At 48.7% G+C, this 18850-nt stretch overlaps 1 protein-coding gene across 1 annotated transcript in view; it reads left to right on the top strand.

The window, feature by feature from the left end:
* The window catches only part of RAB32 (RAB32, member RAS oncogene family), a 230172-nt gene that overhangs the window by 159737 nt on the left and 51585 nt on the right, over nucleotides 1-18850 (top strand). Inside the window, exon 2 of the mRNA XM_069606694.1 lies at nucleotides 2152-2432. Coding sequence (XP_069462795.1) covers nucleotides 2152-2432 — 281 coding nt within the window. The remainder of the gene's footprint in view (nucleotides 1-2151; nucleotides 2433-18850) is intronic.

The following is an 18850-nucleotide window of genomic DNA, read 5'->3' as shown; positions in this document are numbered from 1 at the left end:
TATCTCCAACACTCGATGTTCTTGCCGCGGTCATGAGAATCTTCTTAAGACTACCTCCAAGTGCAACTCTTGGTATGACTCTGATCTCGCCACTGTGAAACGCAAGTGTAGGGAGGCTGAGAGGAAGTGGAGGGCATTGGATGCATCCTCTGACAAACTGGCAGGCTGTCTGCACCAGAGGCAATACAGACTCTGTCCTGACCAGGAAGAGAGCCTACATCCAAGCCTGTGTCTCTGCGGTCTCTAATAACACAGCCAAATTCTTCCAAATCTGCAAGGAGCTGGCCAATCCTGCTGCAGTCTCCACCTCTCCCGTTCCCTCCCAGACCCTCTGTACGGCTCTGGCTTCTCACTTCACCACTAAAACTTGAGACATTCTGGCCTCTCTCCCCTCTGCCTCTCCCTCCACTTACTTTCTCCCTCTCTCCCTCCCCCTCTTCCTCTCCAGTTTCTAGGCAAGTCCAATCTATGAAAATGTCATCCTAGCAGGTGCTCCCCTGCTCCTGCAGAACCATCAAGGACCACATTGATGCCCTCGCTCCAGCATTGGACTATTTCTGCAATCATTCATTTGCCACTGGAACTTTCCCCTTTTTTCTCAAGCAGTCACTTGTGCACCCGCTCCTGAAAAAGCTCTCTGTCGATCCTTCCTGTCCAGCAAACTACCACCTGATCTCTATCGCTCCTTTCCTGGGCAAACTCCTGGAAAAGCTGGCTATCTCACATCTTACTCTCCTCACTGAACCTGTTGGTTTTCTCCATGACCATCAGTCTGGCTTCACAGCAGCCAGAGGCACAAACTGCTCTCCCTGAACACCCATAAAGATCACTGCGCTCGCACATGGTCAATCATGTCATCCTGATCAATCGTCTCTGTAAGAACCTGGGCATCGCGGATCAGGTCCTGGCCTGGTTGACCTCCTTCCTCTTGGACCGATCCTCCCAGGTCCAACTTGGGTCCTCTCTCTCCACATGTGATGTTCCCCAGGGCTCCAACCTCTCACCCTGTCTCTTCAATGTCTACTTGACTCATTTGGCCCCCCTTATCACTACCTTCTCCTCTAACTTTGTGTTATGCAGATGGCAATCTGCTCTCCTTCAGGCTATCCTCAGCCTCCTCTCCTCTTTCCTGTTGACAGGAAATTGAACAGCAAAAGCTTTTGTAGATGCCCACACAGGCACTAACAAAAGTTAAGCAAATGTCTCCAGGCTTTTGAAACCAGCACTAAAATCTTTGAGTTCTGCCAGTATTCACGGAAACTCTGAGCAGATCGTAGTGTGGCAGCATATAGTTAGTTCTATGTATTCACCACTGCCAAGGGCGATGGGTGGGGTGAGGGGGGTCAGACGTCTACATCATATTTGAACATATATGCCTGTATGCACATTATGCAAACATTGATTCTGAACTTGACTGTAATACACATCTACACCAGATCTTGAACACCACACATGTTCATTATGTAAGAAACACAAAATAGCCAATACATGAAGGGGGCACATCAAGGAAGACTTGGAGTAACGGCCACAACTGAAGCATGTTTTTACACTTGACCATGTTTGTTAATTGGTGCAGTTTTAGTTGCCCGATACACAGAAGGGCACATTTTGGCACTGCATTCATGTCACTCTGTGGAAGTAATACAGAAGTTTTGCATGCTCGTTGACACACTCTTGGACTGCGTGCACCTTGGCTGTTGCCAAGTGAAGCAGCAGATGATTTGAAAAATGAATACTTGAATTTGCCAGCGTACAAGATGTTTTTGTTTACTGACTGCAGTTTAAAAATGTCTCCTGAAAATCCTTCAATGCAATTGGGATGCATATTCTGTCCCTGTAATATTTGTAGGTGTGACCATTGGCGCACAATATGTATGCCACCCAGCACCTATCGACATTGCCACCCCAGAGGAATGTGTACATATTGCATTGCACGGGGTTGCGCAACGGCCCCAGCAGGAACAATGGTAATGTTTTGTTATCTTAACTCTGGTCCTGTAATTAATGTTCTTTGTGCATATTTGTCAGTGTATTTGAATGACTCGGTGACTGACCCAAATAGCCCCCGTTAATGCACAATAAACGTGACTTATTCATTCACATAATATTTGAAAGTAATAATGTATTCTTATATTTGTTGTCATTTCCTAGGACAGGAAAGGTTCGGTAACATGACGCGAGTCTATTACAAAGAAGCTGTGGGCGCCTTTGTTGTCTTTGATGTCACCAGAGGGTCTACGTTTGAAGCGGTCATGAAGTGGAAACAGGATCTGGATAGTAAAGTATATCTTCCAAATGGAAATCCCATCCCAACCATTCTTCTCGCAAACAAGTGCGACCAGGCAAAAGAAACCCACTATCAGAGCCCATCACAGATGGATACCTTCTGCAAAGAAAATGGATTTGTTGGATGGTTTGAAACCTCAGCCAAAGTAAGAGTGTTTGCATTATTTTAAAATAGTGGTCCTTTCTCTACCAAACAACCTGCTGGTACACATTTTCTTTGTCTTTTAGATATCCTAATTGCACAAAGTAAGCTTGAATTTAAAACATTTATTTTGCTAGTAATCTCCAGAAGCACAATGCAACACAATAATGGTACTGGGTTTTATACTGTGCTCCCCTGACATTTGCAGGGTCTCCTGACACTCTCGCTAATTTGAAAGGGAGATGAGGTGAGTTTGGTTAATGGGGAAAGAGAAAATGCAAGATAGCTTTGCTGTTGTGTTGCTTTGTGCAGTTTTGGCAGTAACCGGGTACTGCTTGTGGGTCTGTTTTCGGGTGGTTCTTATCGAGAGCACAAGAAGTACCTTTGTCCAAAGGGACCCTAATATGCTCCATGATTGTGCCATGCCTTGTGTTGGGAGATGCGGCTGGGCAAACCATGGGAGCTGGTTGCTACCACCTGCTATGTGATGTAGGAACCAGTAGAGGAATAGGGAGACTCCCTGAGATCCTGTGCACCCCGCCCTAACAACCTGTGCTGCTTGTCCCACCACTCTGACCTTCCTCGTGGCATATTGAAGTCCTAGTCGGAAAAAACACCTAGTAGTTGGCAAAGTTTCCAAGAATTATGAGGCCAGCTCTCAACCTGCACAGCTGAAGTGCCAAGCAGTGTATAGCTAAATTCTCCATCATGGGATCTGGCCATGGATTCACATGCTCATGAATATTCCCCATCGTCGGGCTGGGAACCCTCAGTAAAAGAAAATATTTCTCCTCTAAACCAATCACTGTCCTGTGGGTCATACTGCCCCCACCCAATGACAGTCCTCTCCTTAAGCTCCACCCCTGGTGGCCATCTTCAGAGTTTTACTGCACGCTTCAGTGTTGGGAGTCCTCAAGTTGCTCTCTGATTAATTTTTTTGTGTTTTTATGGATTTTTATCCAAAATAGTTAGACCTTTGACCAATTTTTGCTTAATTACCTTCGACGAAGAACAGAGGCCGGCAGAGGGGATCCGCTACCGGCGAAGATCTTCATCCACCATCCGATCATCAATGAAATTTCGAGAAGGCCCGACCTCGAGCCTACTTCACGCCTTTCAACCACGAGTGAAGAGAAGAAGGAAAGTCGAAGCCTCTCAACTCTGCACAATGTGTGGATTAAGGAACGTCTTTGTGGAAGATCGGCATTTTAAATGCTTATATTGCCTGCATCCAGACCACGATGAGGAGGAATGCGAGGTGTGCCGTGGTTTGCGAAGAAAACCAAAAAAAGACTGCTACAGCAGACGGTCAGCGTGGCTCAAGTCGAGCAAAGCCACTGACTCAGCCACGGGGCAGAGTCGAGCCTCATCTAGGACCGGCCGGTCCGAGGAGCGAACTCCCTCCGGGAGGCGGTCGAGATCCTTCGAGGGCGTCCCGCTTGTGGGGGTCCAAGAGAAGGCCGAGCTCCGTGCCGCTGTGTTCGCCGCTGATGCAGGTCCCGATTCGGGCAAAGGGCTATAGTGATCACCATCTGCTTCTACGGTGAGCTTATCAAAAGGGTCCCCTTCAAAGAGGAAGTCCCCAAACAAGGCAAAACTCCTTGTCTACAAGGATAAGCCGACGAAGGATAAGTCCTCAGAAGACTCGTCAAAGACCTTGCAGCATGCCAAGTCAAAAGAGTCGATGACTGCGCCATCGACAAAAGCGACGTCAAGCTCATCGTCGACTAAGTCAATGACGACTGCTGCGATAGCGGTGAAGGAGAGTAGGGCCTCTAAGGAGGTGGCAGCCACTCCACAGATGTCCTTACCCCCGAGACGAGATATGGCTGTAGAAGCAGCAACAAAGGTCACGACCACTCCGGGGTCAGGGAAGACCGAGTCACCGCACTGACCGAGCAGCCTCCTGAGAAGGCGAGAGAGACTGTCCCCAGTACTTTGGCCAGGGGACTGTCCCAGACAGACCGTAGCAGATCTACTAGAGTACCGATGAGTACAATGATCTGCAGGACGATTGCTACACGGATAACGAGGAATCTTCTGCTCGCAAGAGGAGACGCATCAACTCGGACCATACTCCGCTGGTTCCATTCACCCTTAGAATATCCAGCGACCCGTCTCTAGGTCTAACAACCCTGCACACACTGGTCATCGAAATCCAGTAGAGGATGCCTCTAGGACCACACCTTCACGGGACATGAAGGAACCTCCTGAGGCTAAGCTCACCCCTGAAAGAGAAAGGCCAAAGGGGGTGCTGGTCCTCACCATCATCCAACTACTCCACCACCACCACCTCGTCAGGAAAAGACCCCCTCAGAGCACTAGACCCTCACACAGACGCGGGTACGGGCACTGCTACCACAGGCACAGACGAGGATGACTTCATTGCGTCTGACGCAGCACATGGATGAGCCCCATAGGAACTCCCCACCAGATGGAGTTGGATCATTTAATTCCGTCGTATCAAGGGCCTCGAACTTTTTCAGTTAACCCCTGAGGAGACCAAGAAAGAAGGCTTCCTATGCCAACAGCGCAATTTGAGAAGAAAGACGATCATGTCTGTTCCCTTCCTGGACGACGTCGGGGAGGAAGGCCTGGCGCTAATGAAAAACAGAGTACGACCAAGTGGGACAGGCTGGAGAAGAAGTACAGGGTTCCAGATTCAGCCCCCCGCGGTCTCTGCAGCAGCCAGGAAGCGCCTGGCAAACCTATCGTTGGCAGCCATGGTACCTCCGGACCAGGAGGGAAGAAGCTGGATGGAATGGGCAAGAGAATCATTTATATGGCAGTCTCTACCATCAAGGCAGCTAACGCCCTAGCCATCTTGTCCCGATATGACCGGGAACTATGGTTCAAGTTGTGTCCTATTCTGGACTCTTTCAGGCAGGGGAAGTGGTCTCCGATCACGGCATCATAGTGGCAGTGGACATCGCGGACACAGGTTTCCGTCAGATGGGGAAAGGGGCGTCCCTGCGTAGTCTAAGTTGGTTGAAAGCAACTAACTTCTGTCCGGACATTCAGACGAAGGTACTGGATATGCCGTTCGACGGGGAGAACATTTTCGGAAAGGCGGTCAATGACTCTTTACAAGCGATAAAGACAGAGACGGCACGCTCCTTGGGAACTTTGCAGCAACAACAGCTGTCATCCTTTCGCTCTACCAGAGGAAAACCAGGATATAAAACGCTGTACCGCCAGCCTCCACGCTCCTCCTCTCAAGCATACAGGGATTGCTCTCAAGGCAGCGGCGGCGCCGCGACAGGGCAGATCTTCGATCCCAAAGTAGGCTTGAACCGGCCGTGGGAGGCCAGCTGGCGAAGTTCATCGGCACATGGGAAAAGTTCACCACAGACAGATGGCTGCTGGATGCTCTCGGACAGGGGCACACCTTGGGTTTCCAACGCAGGTGTCCTCGTATCCCGCCGGTTCAGCGACAAGAACAACACGGACCACAGCTTCTGCAGGAGGTACGGGCCATGTTATAGAAAGGGGCAATAGAACCCGTCCCCCAGCATCTCTGGGACTCTTGTCATGATGCCTACCCCCGGGCATCCGGACCAAGCCCATCAGCCCGGGAGCAGGCATCCAAGTACTTACTAAAAGCCCAGCAGCCCCGGCTAGGGGCTGTCTGGGTACAGTCCTGGCGCCATTGGTGCCAGGCTCATAGAGGAAACCAGTCCTGGCGCCATATGCGCCAGGCTCATGTACATTACTTGCCTCGTGCAGACCATGCTGCAGTGAAGTCAAGCCAACGTGAGGCCTGAATGGGACTATTTTACTTCAGGGACTACTTTTTACTTGGGTGTGGTTCTGGGGGAACTTCTTACCTGGGACTACTTTGCCGGCTATTTAAACCACGCCCGAACAGCAGCACATGCTTCGCGTTATTCTGCACTCAGTAGCGTAACGCTCACCGTGCCTGCAAGTCAGCATCCAGTCTTCTGCTACGCCCCCCTCGAATCCGGAGCTCCTAGAAAAAGGGGAAAGAAGGAGGAAAGGTTAGATCACGGACATATTTTAATTCCTTACCTGATTCCGGATCCAGCACGTCTCCGAGCCTGGAAAGGACATTATTTCTGCACGCATCGCCAGCGGCAGCGCCGCGCCATACTCGCCAGTCTTCACAGCATCTTTCGATTGGGCGCTGCCTCCATCATTTTCTTCGCCGAACTCCAGCACCTGGGGGAACAAAAGAAATAACAAGGTGAGCCGAGAGAGCCAACAAATACAATCTCTTTTACCACCATAGACTTACCTGATTTACCACCGGAGGCAATATCCTTCAACACGCCACATCTTCTTATGCCGCACCTGTAAAGAGAGAAAACAACAAGTTAAACACATGCAACTTTTACCGGACAGTGTTGGGTAATACAGACTCTTACCTGAACGCCATCAGCTGCCTCAAGGCAATATTCTCTGGGACCCAGCTGCAATTCAAAAAGGGAATGGAACAAGAGTGAACATCGGACATATTGAACTCTTTGAACTTTATACTTACGGGTCCTCGGCAAGAACCTCGGAGTCAATATTCCTCCGGAACTCTTCCAACTCCTTCAAACCAGTGAAGTAACTGGTATCTACGCGCCCCTGCATTCCACGCATGATGGAGAGCTCATCATTTAGGAACATAAGGTGAGATTACTGAAAGGGGATATCGGAGGGGACTAGTGGGGAGAACAGAGGGGTGCCATCACTAAAATCCACGGGTGGCTAAATCCTTTTCTCCACTTGCAAGAGAATACTACGGGTCAAGCAGACGAGGTTAGGCGGGCCAGTCCAGTCTGTCATCTCTGCACTACGCATCACGTTGGTGGAGACCGCAGCTGTCCGGGTCCGATCGACGCCCCTGTGGGAGCCAGGTGAGCGTAACACTCAGGAATATACGCCAGATACGCTCTGGTTCAAAAAAAAAAGAGGGGGGGTGGCTGGAGGTGGAGGCTGATCCTAGATCATCTTCGTCTCAACAAGTACTTGAAGTCCGAAAAGCTCTGGATGGTCATGTTGCAACAAGTGCTCGGCCAGCTGGGTCAAGGAGATTTTCTGATGATGTTGGATGTTGAGGACGCCTACTTCCACATCCCCATTCACAAGAATCCCAGCAAGTTCGTACCGTTCGTAGTTCAAGATTGGCATCACCGGTTTAGGGCTCTTCCTTTCGGCCTGAAATTAGCCCAGAGGCTGTTTACGAAGTACCTGTCACCAGTGGCAGCACATCTTTGTCCATAGGGCATCCACGTATACCCCTCCCTGGATGAATGGCTGGTGCATTCCCTCACCCGCTACTGGCGGGAGAACACACATCGAAGACCGTGCAGCTGCTGACGGAGTTGGGATTCTCCATAAACTATCCAAAGTCTTGCTTGACGCCATCTCAGGATGCGCGGTTTATAGGTGCCCGACTCAACACGATGACTTGTTTGGCATCTCCCTCAGAGGAAAGGGTGAGAGCCATACAGGGCAAAGTACAGCATTTGTCGTTGGTGCAGACGGCGAAGGTTTGTTCCATCAAGTCGCTGCTGGGCATGATGTCCTCCTGCCTCAGCCTCGTTCGCCTGTGCAGACTTCATATGAGACCCCTCCAGGAGTTCCTGGATGCAGGTGCCTGGAGTTTTGTGGACAAGTTCTCTCTCAACGAGTAGTTCCGTCAGGCGATTCAGTGCTGGGGCGTACGGCCACTGCTTATCCGGGGGAGGCTCCGTATCAGCTTATTCCTTAACAGGAGATGGTCACCACGGACGCATCTCTAGAGGGATGGGGAGCTCACACCAGACAGTTGCCCGCCAGAAGCCTCTGGCAACCGGAGGAGAGGGACCTACACATCAACATCCTGGAACTTTGGGCCGGATTCTGGACGCTCAGGTATTTTCTCCCATCATTGAAAGACAAGGGGGTGAGGATCTTCACAGACCACACCACCAACATTTTCTACATCTGGAAAGGTGGGGGGGGGCCATTCACCGGCGCTTTCCAATGAGGACCAGGACCTGTGATGCTGGGCTGTTCATCAAGACACATTCCTTGCTCCGTTACACCTAGCGGGTGTCAAGAACACCATCTCAGACTCGCTCAGCAGGGAACTATGTTCTTGCCAAGAGTGATAACTTCGCCAGGACCAGGTGGACTTTCTGTTTGGCAAATGCGGGCAGCCCCACATGGACCTCTTTGCGGCGGCAGCAAAGCAAGTGTCGATAGGTGCGCCAGCAGGTTGCCTCAACTGAGGAGCATGGGGGACGCATTCTCGTTCCCAGGAGAAGGACGGTTTCTGTACACCTTCCGGCCATTCCCACTCCTCTTGCATGTAATCAACACACTCAGACAGTGCCCCTGCAGGATGATGCTAGTCGCCGTGGCAAATCTGGTAACCAGACTTACTAAGTCTGTCGGTAGCCCCGTCCATCCGGCTGCCGCTGCCCCCGGACCTTCTCGTCAGACAAGGTGGGGGCAATTCTGCATCATGATCCGGAGTCCCTGACCCTGAGGGCATGGCTCCTGCAGCCCTAGTGTTTGGAGGTTGTGCTTTACCCACAGAATGTAAGAACATCCTGGCCAGGGCCAGAGCCTCGTCAATGTTGAAGTGCTACAGATATAAATGGAAACGCTTCTCTGTGTGGTGCCGAACTCGGATTACACCTCTGTGTGTCACGGCTCCGCAACTTCTACCATACTTACTTTCCCTGGCCAAAGTGGGACTGGCACATGCCTCTATCAAGGTGCATCTCGCTGCCATATCCAGGTACACCAGGTCCCCTGGCAGACCTTCTGTGGTCTCACAGGCTCGTCAAGGAGTTCTCAAGGGACTCTTCAGGGCTTTCCCGCCAGTGAAGGCCCCTGTGCTGGCTTGGGAGCTCAATGTTGTGCTGACCAAACTCATGGGAACGCCATTCGACCCAACGCATTGGGCCACTCTAAAATTCCTCTTGTGGAAAACGGGTTGCCTCGTGGCTATCACCTCATCCAGGCGGGTCGGGAAGATTCAGGCCCTCTGTTGCAAGCACCCTTGCTTGTCTTTCCATGCTTCAAGGGTGGTACTGCGTATTCACCCAACCTTTATGCCAAAGGTATTGTCAGAATTCCAGCTCAACAAACCTTTACCTGTCTTCTTCCCGAATCTTTCATCACCAGCGGAAAGAGCCTTGCATTCGCTGGACGGTGCTCATGCCTTGAAGTTCTTTGTGGCATGTACGAAGAATTTTCGGAAGACTTCTCTGTTCGTCAACTTTGGACCTGTAAATCAAGGAAAGGCCTTTTCGTAGGCTTCCATTTCCAGGTGGCTCTCTAACTGCATCATGCACTGTCATCGACTAGCAGCAGGCCGCTGCTAGGCCGGCCGAGAGCCCACTCCACCAGAGCCATTGCAGCAACGACCGGGTTTCTCTCGGGTGTACCCCTGCTTGACATCTGCATGGCTGTGACATGAAGGCCCACGCACACCTTCACGAGGTTCTACTGTGTCGACAGGGATTCCAGGGAGGAGTCCCGAGTCGGCCAAGCGGTGCTACACAAAAATCACCCAGGAGAAGAGAAAATCAGCCAGCAGGCAGGTGACATGGACTTGATTGTTTCAAGGTGTCCAAAAAGAGAGAGCTGTGATTTGTCAATGAAACAGAATTCCAGGATTAGTTGATTGGGTAGGTTTTGGTATGATGGGGAAAACAAATTGAGGGTTAGGAAGAAGTAATGTTATAGGTATGAGGATAAGTATTCTTGGTACTTGATGACTGTGTATTTAGTGTTTTGATTACCACTTTAACGCTGTTGGCAAACTTCACGTATTACCCACTCTGTCAACTTTTGAACACATTAGATGTTTTACACTATAGTCATAGCATGTCAAAGTATTTTCAGTTATACATGTGCATTACAACGTCCTTCTATTTATCCTTCCACTACCGAACTAGTGTAATTGGGGATCTATGATGTGTTGCCGCAGGCCAGTTAGCTGAAGACCGCATTCCTGGGCCCCACTTTGGCGCTGCGGAAAAATGCCATTCTTGTGCATGCTTCCCTTCTGTGCCCTCCACTTAGGAGGTGGACAAACCGCTTTCTCTCCCACCCCTGCACTATCCCTCTTGTTGTGTAAGGGACACACTGGCAAACCCCAGTTCCCCCCCCACCATATGGAGCTCTTCCCTTCTGTGACCCCACCCCATTTCCCCTGACGCTCAGCATGCTCCCACCCACCCAAATCGCCCCCCCCCCCTTTCAGGCCAGCATCCCATCTAAATCTTTCCCCCAACTGTGTCCCTCTCCTGAACATTCCGGTCCCCCTGCTGCCATTGGCAGCGCAATTACCCTACATACTTTTGTCCGTTGAAGGCTGCATGCCTGATTGGGTGGCACTGGGGTAAGAAATTTGGGGGGAGTGAGCGGAACAGGAGTTGGCAGCAGTACTTTTGGGGTGCTACTGATCGTTGCTCAGTCTTGTTGGTTGGCACATTCTTCTCTGTATTACGTCTGCAATCAAAAATGAACACAACCAGGATCATTGTCCCTTTTAATCCGGGGGATCCAAATGCCTTTTTGCTCTCCAGGTTTCTAGATCCTATCCATTTACCTTTCTTTTTGTTATGCGTTTAATTATGCGCTGTTCGATGCACACAGTTAGGCAGCCAGGTCACTGTGCTTCTTTTAGCGTGCCCAGGGGTGCCCTACGTAAAACAAGAAAAGGCCTTGGCTGCAGCCCAGCTGGTCCTGGAATTCGGGTAGTGTTCTGTTGGTGACTAGATCTGAGTGAAGCAAGGTGAACCTCTGAAGCTCTGCGTCTGCTTCATAATCATAATTATTCTTTTATAAAGTGCTTGATACATTGGTTTCTACGCGTGGGATCGGGATTCGAACCTGTGTCGACTTGCTCTTAAATAGAGCCAACTCAAGTTCGAAGTTCAATTATAGTGACTGGCTGTGCAGTGCCCACGACCCCTTCAAAAGTGTTGTGGTGGCCTTTTGTTGCGGTGGCCAGGTACAAGGGGTACATAAGTGCACTAGTCCGGTAATACTGATGGTTGGTAACTCTTTTTTGGGGGTTCTCGTTGTGCCTTATGTTCTCAATAAGTTCCTTATATTGGCTAGTCTGTGGGCCTTGGGATGCGTGTGGCATGGCACCAACACGTGCATTGGTCATAACAAAGAAGGAGGTTGTAGACCAGAAAAGGACGCTAAAAAAGAGTTGAGGGAAGTAGAGCGACTGTCCCCAGCGAGATGCAGGGGAACGTGAATAAACTTTGTCAAGACTTGAAGTAGGGCCAGGCCCTCGTGTCCAGCAGGTGGGAAGAACCTCCTAATGATGCCTCTTCATACTGACTACAGCAACGTGTAAGGAACTCATGGTGGCAACAGTAAAAACAGACACAAGTGATCACGATTCAAGGGTGTTTATTTAAACAATGTACAGGTTGGAAAAATGCCTAATCTTAACCTAAATCCAAGATGGGAGCAAACGTTCACCATCAAATGAAAAATATGGCAGTCCTTGTGGTGTCCTGTCAAAGTAAAAAGGGCCTATACTATTTCCAATTCCTTACAACTAATTATAGAAAGAGTGTGGAAAGGGAGTTTCAATAAAGAAAGAAGTGTTCAAAATAATAAGTTGGGATGTGATTGCCAGGGGTCTCCCCCACGTTTTAGGCACAGGACAAGATGGATCGCCTGAGCACAGCACACACTCTAGCTTTCCCAGCACGAGCCGACAGTTCAGTTCTAGCTATCTGGTTGTTCGATGGTTAAGTCTCTTTGTAATAAAAAGTCTCTTGCCTTCGAGGGCCTGATAATTTCAACAAACACAAAGTTCTGTTTCATGTATGGCTTTGGGTGACTACTTCACTTCTGGGTCACCCTCTCCTGGGCACAAACCCCAAATACAAAGTTCCTTTCTGAACAAACTTTGGGTGGTGACTTTCCACCCCGGATCTCCCTTCTTTGGACTCGGACCCCTTTTCAATTGTCAGCCTCCCTCCTTCGGGCTCACAATGGCTTTCCTTCTGCTGCTTGAAAATCACAATGTCCTTTTACACATATCACTGTGGACATCACTCCGCCGGGTTCACTCTTGCCAGCCTTCATAACACACTGTTTGTGTACTAATTTTACCATGCAGGATTAATTTCCCTTAGTTTTCCAGTCATCTGTCTGTCGCAGACTTTCGACTGTGAGGAGGATTTGACACGACCCCCACATGACCACTGGTCACCGTAGTCTTTACCATATGGTAATCGCCCAGAGTTTCCTACTTGAGCACCCGCATGGTGCCAGACTTCTCTGTTGCTGGTTTTTACCCTTTTCATCAATAGTTTGTTTACAATTCAAATCAGCCGTTTGCTGCTTTCCATTCAACACAGTTTGGTTTCTTTATCGGTTCCCCCTCGACTCACCAGCTGTGATGAATTGCTTTGCTTTCTCATCTGTAGAGTCTAGGCCGGTACCATTGGGCCATGCGTCTCTCCACAGCTTGGCTGTCAGCAAAGAAAGCACTTGTGTACCGTTGACATCTGCTGCAACACACACGGGCTATTGTTAGTGGTCTTACGATTCCTTCTTTGGAGGCTTCACAAGTCTGTCGATAAGGGCTACGGTCATTTCTCCCCTTAGTATCCTCTTAACTTGCGCCGTCCTTCCCCCTCCTTTTGAACTGCCGGGCTGAGTTAGCTCACACGTTGTGCAGTCTGCTTTGCTCGTAGTGTGCTCTCTTGCTCCACCTTTTATCCCTGTGGGAAAGGGAAAGTGCCGTCGGGTGTGTGGGATTCTGGTCAATTGCCTGACTTTGCCTGACCCTTGTATTGGGACATGTCAGGTAAACGGCTCTGGTGTTAGTCCGTTGTCTTTCGTGTTGTGCGAAGTGTTCGTGTCAGCAAAGGGGTGGGGCAGTGTTTTGGAATATCCTATGTGGTAGGATGGGGGAAAAGGTGTCCAGAGAAGGGGATACTGCGTCTCACCCATCAATGTCCCACTCCCCAAGGACCCCCCGACCCCCATCTAGGTGATCCTCTTGCACTCGTCCACTCCCAGGAACTGGATCCAAAAGGGATGGCCGTGTCCTGGCCACCTGGATGGCGGATCACAGGGATTAGATATAGACGCCTTCAGGTTTGTCACAACCGGCAGCAGAAAGATCCAAGGCAAGCATGCAAGAAGAGCAGGTGAACCTTAAAGCCCCATTGACTAAGTGACGTTTGCTTGACCACCAACAGACTGAAATCCAAAGAAGCAAGACATGGACTGACCCTCGGGTTCAACTGCTCCTATTGTTTTAAAGACCCCTCATTCTACTTTTCAGTTCACTCTAAACTCTGTTGATATTTGAGTTTATACAATAAACCCTCTGCGTAGTCCTGAGTTGTCTGGGGCTAAACCACATAGGGGAGGACTTGCAAGAGCAGGCATCAGTGGGTACTAAGTCGAGAGTGAAATGAAATCCCTCTTAGAGAAACTCATGTAGGGACATCTAGGAGCAGAATTGCAGTGGGTCAAAATGATGGTGAGACATCCAGGAGCAAAATCAGAGCAGGGCAAAATTACATTGGGACACATGGGAGCAAATCCCAGCGGCACAGTCACAGTGGGGCACATGTGAACAGAAGGTAGAAAGTAGAAGTAGAATGCTAGTAGTAACTCTAGAAGACCGTATTATGGTGGACCATGATGCAGGTCAGTAAATGTAGTTATTGATACTAATTGGAATTAGATCTCAGGAGCACAATGGGCAGTAACTAGTACTGCTGCCCTATTGCAGAGTTATGACTTTAGCACACTTTTTTTTTTTTTTGGAATTCTTTCAAGGCAAGGACCATTCAAGAATTGGAGGAGAATCATTTAATTTACATAAAAAGCATGCAGGGAAATTCACAATCCTCAACCCGTTTTTTATCAGTTATGTTTCTGGTGATTGATGAGCATTAGGACAATGAGCTCAACTTCAAAATCTGACCGTCAATATTATGAAGACTGGCGTGTAGACCCATCTCCAGAGGAGTTGATGGTGGTGGTATGATCATACGGTCAGGTAGAAAATCTCCAAGTAATACTTATACTATGCCCGAGTGTCCTTTTGGTCACCCCAAATTCATTACAAACCACAAATATTGTTCAACTGCTTTCATACTACTGGGATCACAGCTTTTGAAAGTTGCCGTACTGGTACACCGCCAAGTCAACATGTGTCGTGGTTTTATTTTTTATCAAAAAGCTCCTGGTTTACCCAAGAGCCAAAATAAAAGGTCTGAGCCAATTTAGGTACCTGTGTTTTCCCCAATTAGGAGTGTTACATTTTGCCAGATTGCCCTTGTTTGCATTACCAAGCTAAGTCTAGGAAATAAGAATGCTTAAACCTGCACCTGCTACAGTTGGCCTGATGAACTGGAGAGACCCTGGTCTCTGCTTTGGGGGTACAATTATGCTGATACACTAATTGAGCGAATTTCTAATTTTCTCTGACCACAAAAGAAAATGCAATGTTCATCTGAGATCATAACGTCCAGGGTTGACACAAACTATTCCTTTATCTTAAAGGCCACATCCTGGGTCGCCACGGTCAATGCTAGTAATCAAGCATGATTGCCGAAAGACCTGTTCCTCCCTCACCAACATTTACACAGCAATAATGATGCAACCTGGACTAGCACTCTCCTTACAAGCCTTCCATAGAACACAGTGTCATCCCTTCTGCTTTCAGAACATTCTATCTCAAGCCTGTCCTCAACCCAAAGTGGGCAGCACGCAATATAGTCGCTTGGCCATGTAGCGCCATCCTCTTCTGAATATCATTTTAATTTATCAGTCAAACGCAGACTGAGCACTTGACTCTAAAGGTTTTAGCAGCAGACCTGACCAGGCATCCATCTATAATCCCTCCATGGTGCTGAGCAAAGCAGGACGCCTGACCGCTAAATTTACTGTCTCCTGCATAGAAGTGATCAGAGCTAGAGTCGCTTGGACAAGTATGTTTATGAACAAAGGTTTTTAAGAAATCGACTTTTGTGTTCTGTGATACAAAGGTCTGTAGTGACCATTCTATGCATGGAAACACTTATTACAAAAGAGGGTTTCAATTCTACAACTGGCTATTTAATAAAAACGGCAACCAAGCTAGTGACAATAAGGAAGCAAAGATTCACAACCCAATGTTTCAGTGTCAAATGGAAGAGGTAGTCGTTTTGAATGCAAGTTCAATAGTTAAACCTGACTGCACAGCATCGCTTACATCTATCATTAGTACCCAGCTGCACTGCTGTAGAAAACTAACTTGACTGGTTTCAAAAGTCTGAAAATTAGAGGCGCATATTCCTAATTCTAGGTTTCACCTGCACAAAAGGGACACAAGTAGTGTGAGTGGAGCTGCATTACATATATGACGCTGCACTCTGCCACCTATTAACCACATAGTAGTGAACTGCTCTAGGCGCATGCTACTTGGTGTCAGACTGCATAACTTCACCTCTCAACTACCTACTGTACTTCAACCTCATGCAATCAGTGTTGGTGCCCATGCTGCTTGTTAACGTCTGTGATAGTGCACTATTGTACATCAAGTACTGGTGCCAGGCTCCACGTTTAACTTCATCATGGAGGAGCCTGCTCCCTTCCGAAAAGAATGTGAATGCCAAATGTAGAAACATTTCAGGGCACTAAGCAGGTCAGATTGAAGGAGCTCTTGCAGACTACAATCAACAACGCTATCCCCAACTTACATAGTTGGCCTAGCTTTTTCAAAATTTATTTTGCTCATTTTAGGGAGTGTATGCTTCTGCTATTCTGAGTTGAAAGTTGGAGGAGGGAGGGTAATGTTGCATTGTTTTAGTGGTCACCAAAAATATGCGTGCTTAGCCACTGTAGCAGGATCAGCAACATGACCCTGTCAAAAGGGTTTGGGGACCCCTCTCACCTAGGAGTGGGAGGCCTGCCAGGGTTTTCACTAGATCCAGTCTTGCTCCAGTCGTGAGGGGTGGGAGTTGGGAGGGCCCCAGTCCCTGTCCCTTCTACCAATTTGAAATGAGTACCACCTTTTCTTGCCCCATACCCGTGCTCCACAATGCTGGCCAGTCTTTCTAGTCGTGAATGACTTCAACAACAATTATGCCCAGCCAAGCAAGCAACCTGACCAGGAAAGACATAGAAGAGCTGCCGTGCCACAGAGCAAGTCTCTCGTCAGTTGAGCAGAGAAAAATAGCTACATGAACCAACAAGAAAAAAAGACTGCTGGAAAGATGAGTGAATCACTCCAGGTACTCCCTGATTTTGCGATCTCAATGCGCTCACCCACAAAGACAATACGCTTACCAGTGACAGGGCAGCAGAGCAGGCCCTCTGCCAAACCGGAATCCCAAACATGACCAAAAGCCCTCGCACAAACTGGACATAGACTATGATTCTGAATGCAGTGGCTTTAGGCTCACCTGTAAACCCCTCCCTTGGGGGAAAAGAAAGTCGTGTTTGGCCCGGGGAACCAAGTGACGAGAGATCTAGTAGTGGGGGGGGGGGGGAGGGACTAAAAAGGGTACAAAAATAGGAAAGCGTGGGTTATTCGGGTGGGATCAAGGGAGGAGGAGGAGGAGGAGGAGGATCAAGAGACTAAGCAGAGGGGACTGTGTAGAAGAGCATGGAGAAGTGCTGAAGGAATGTGAAGGTGAGGTATTGGTTGGTGGGAGTAAGTGTGACTTTGGTCCAAGTGTGCATGCAAGGTGTGTGAGTGGGTTTAGGACGATTGTCCCGCATCAAAAGGTTTGCATGAACCTTTTGATCTAAAAATGCTACCACCAAAGGTTCGAACACCAAAAGTTCGAACCTTTGGTGGAAGCATTATAAAAAATAAAACGGGGGCTGCGGGGGTGTCCCCCGCGTTGCCCCGCTCGCTATACTTTATGGTATAGTGAGCGGGGGCTGCGGGGGACACTCCCGCAGCCTTCCGTTTAAAAAAAAAAAGAGAGAAGAAAAGGTTCCTGGAGCGCTGGTTCCCTTTCACTGAAGTGAAAGGGAACTGGCGCGGCAGGAACCCAGCGTGAAGACAAGGTAAGTGGGGTTTGTTTATTTTGGGGGTGTAGGTGCAAACTTTTGGTAGCTCGCACCTTTCTCATGCGAACTATTTGCCCGCAGTAATTTCAGCCGCGGGCAAATCACTCGGATTCGTGTGAGTGGGACTAATAGAGAAGGAGATGGAATTGATGCAATTGGAGAAGTGAAAGGACAGTGACGAAGGGGTGTGGGCGTAGTTGTGTGGGGGAGGGGTGAGTGGTAGTGGTGTGGGGAGGGGGAGTGTATTAGATATTGTGGAGAGTGCAGTGTAGCAGTGTGAAGGAGGGAAAGCGTTAAGATCAAAGAGTGGAGGTTATTAGTAGAGCGAGAAAATGGAAGTTAGTCGATGAGTGTGAGGGAGGTAGAGAGAGGAGAGACTGTGGGAGGAGAGTAGGCGGAAGAAGGGGAAAGGCAAAGGAGAGCAGTATAAGGGCGTGGAAGTAAAGGACAAAGTGAGGCCCGAGCATCTGGATGGCACTTATCCAATTTGTACTACATTGGGTAACTTGGGTCAGGGACCACTTAGATTTTTCTGTGAGGGAGTTGGAGAGAGCAAAGGTGTTTTCCTTTAGGCCATCAAACAAGACCTCAGCCTGCTAGATATAAGGGATTACTGTGCTATAGATTCCATCCTGGGGTTGAATGACACCTAGGATAGGGAGGAAATAGCCCGCACTAGAAGAGAGAGGGGGTGGGGGGGCAAACTTAGCGAGTCCCTTTACTATTTTGAAAAAAGAAAACTTGAACCGTCCTCGAGAGTTGGTGTTCTTGGGGTCTCCTGTGACACCATGCATCATGGAGCTGCCTGCTCCCTTTACAAGAAAATAAACCTGGACAAAAGTGTCACAAATATAGCTTTGCTGCAGTTAAATTACTTCTGCCAGACTGCAAAGTCTCCGCCATCAACCATGTATAGTACTGGGCTGTGAAAGTAGCATGGAAAGAAAAGCTGTTCTTAAAGACCTCATTTAACAAATCTATCCCCAATGTATACTGTCCCATGCAAAGCATAAAAATGGAAAAAAACATCAATATACACACAGGTTGGAAACGTAATAAGCCCTGTAAAGCAATATTCAGCAAATCTCCAGCCAGTTTAAAGAGCTCCACGGGCCATTTCAACATGGCCCCTGCTGTAACAGTGCTTTCACTTGCACAGTAGGAAGGGTCCAAGTGTAATTTACCGGGTACGTGAGATGTATTCATTTCGGAAATTCCCGATCTTATCCACAGCTCTACAAATTGAGGTCCCTAAATCCGGGGGCTGCAATCTTTGGCTCTTGTGATAAGTCTGACATAACAGACAAGAGGACATGTTTGAAACTGGGTTCTTTATTTAAAAGAAATAATAGCTCCTCTAAACCTTACCACTAAAATAGGTTTCCTACTCTAAAAACTGGTGCTCGTCAGGGCATCCTA

This window comes from Ambystoma mexicanum, chromosome 4p (genome assembly GCF_040938575.1).
Source record: "Ambystoma mexicanum isolate Mex_15411 chromosome 4p, UKY_AmexF1_1, whole genome shotgun sequence".
NCBI lineage: Eukaryota > Metazoa > Chordata > Amphibia > Caudata > Ambystomatidae > Ambystoma > Ambystoma mexicanum.
Note: the sequence above shows the minus strand (reverse complement) of the source record. Positions and strands in the feature narration are given on the sequence as shown.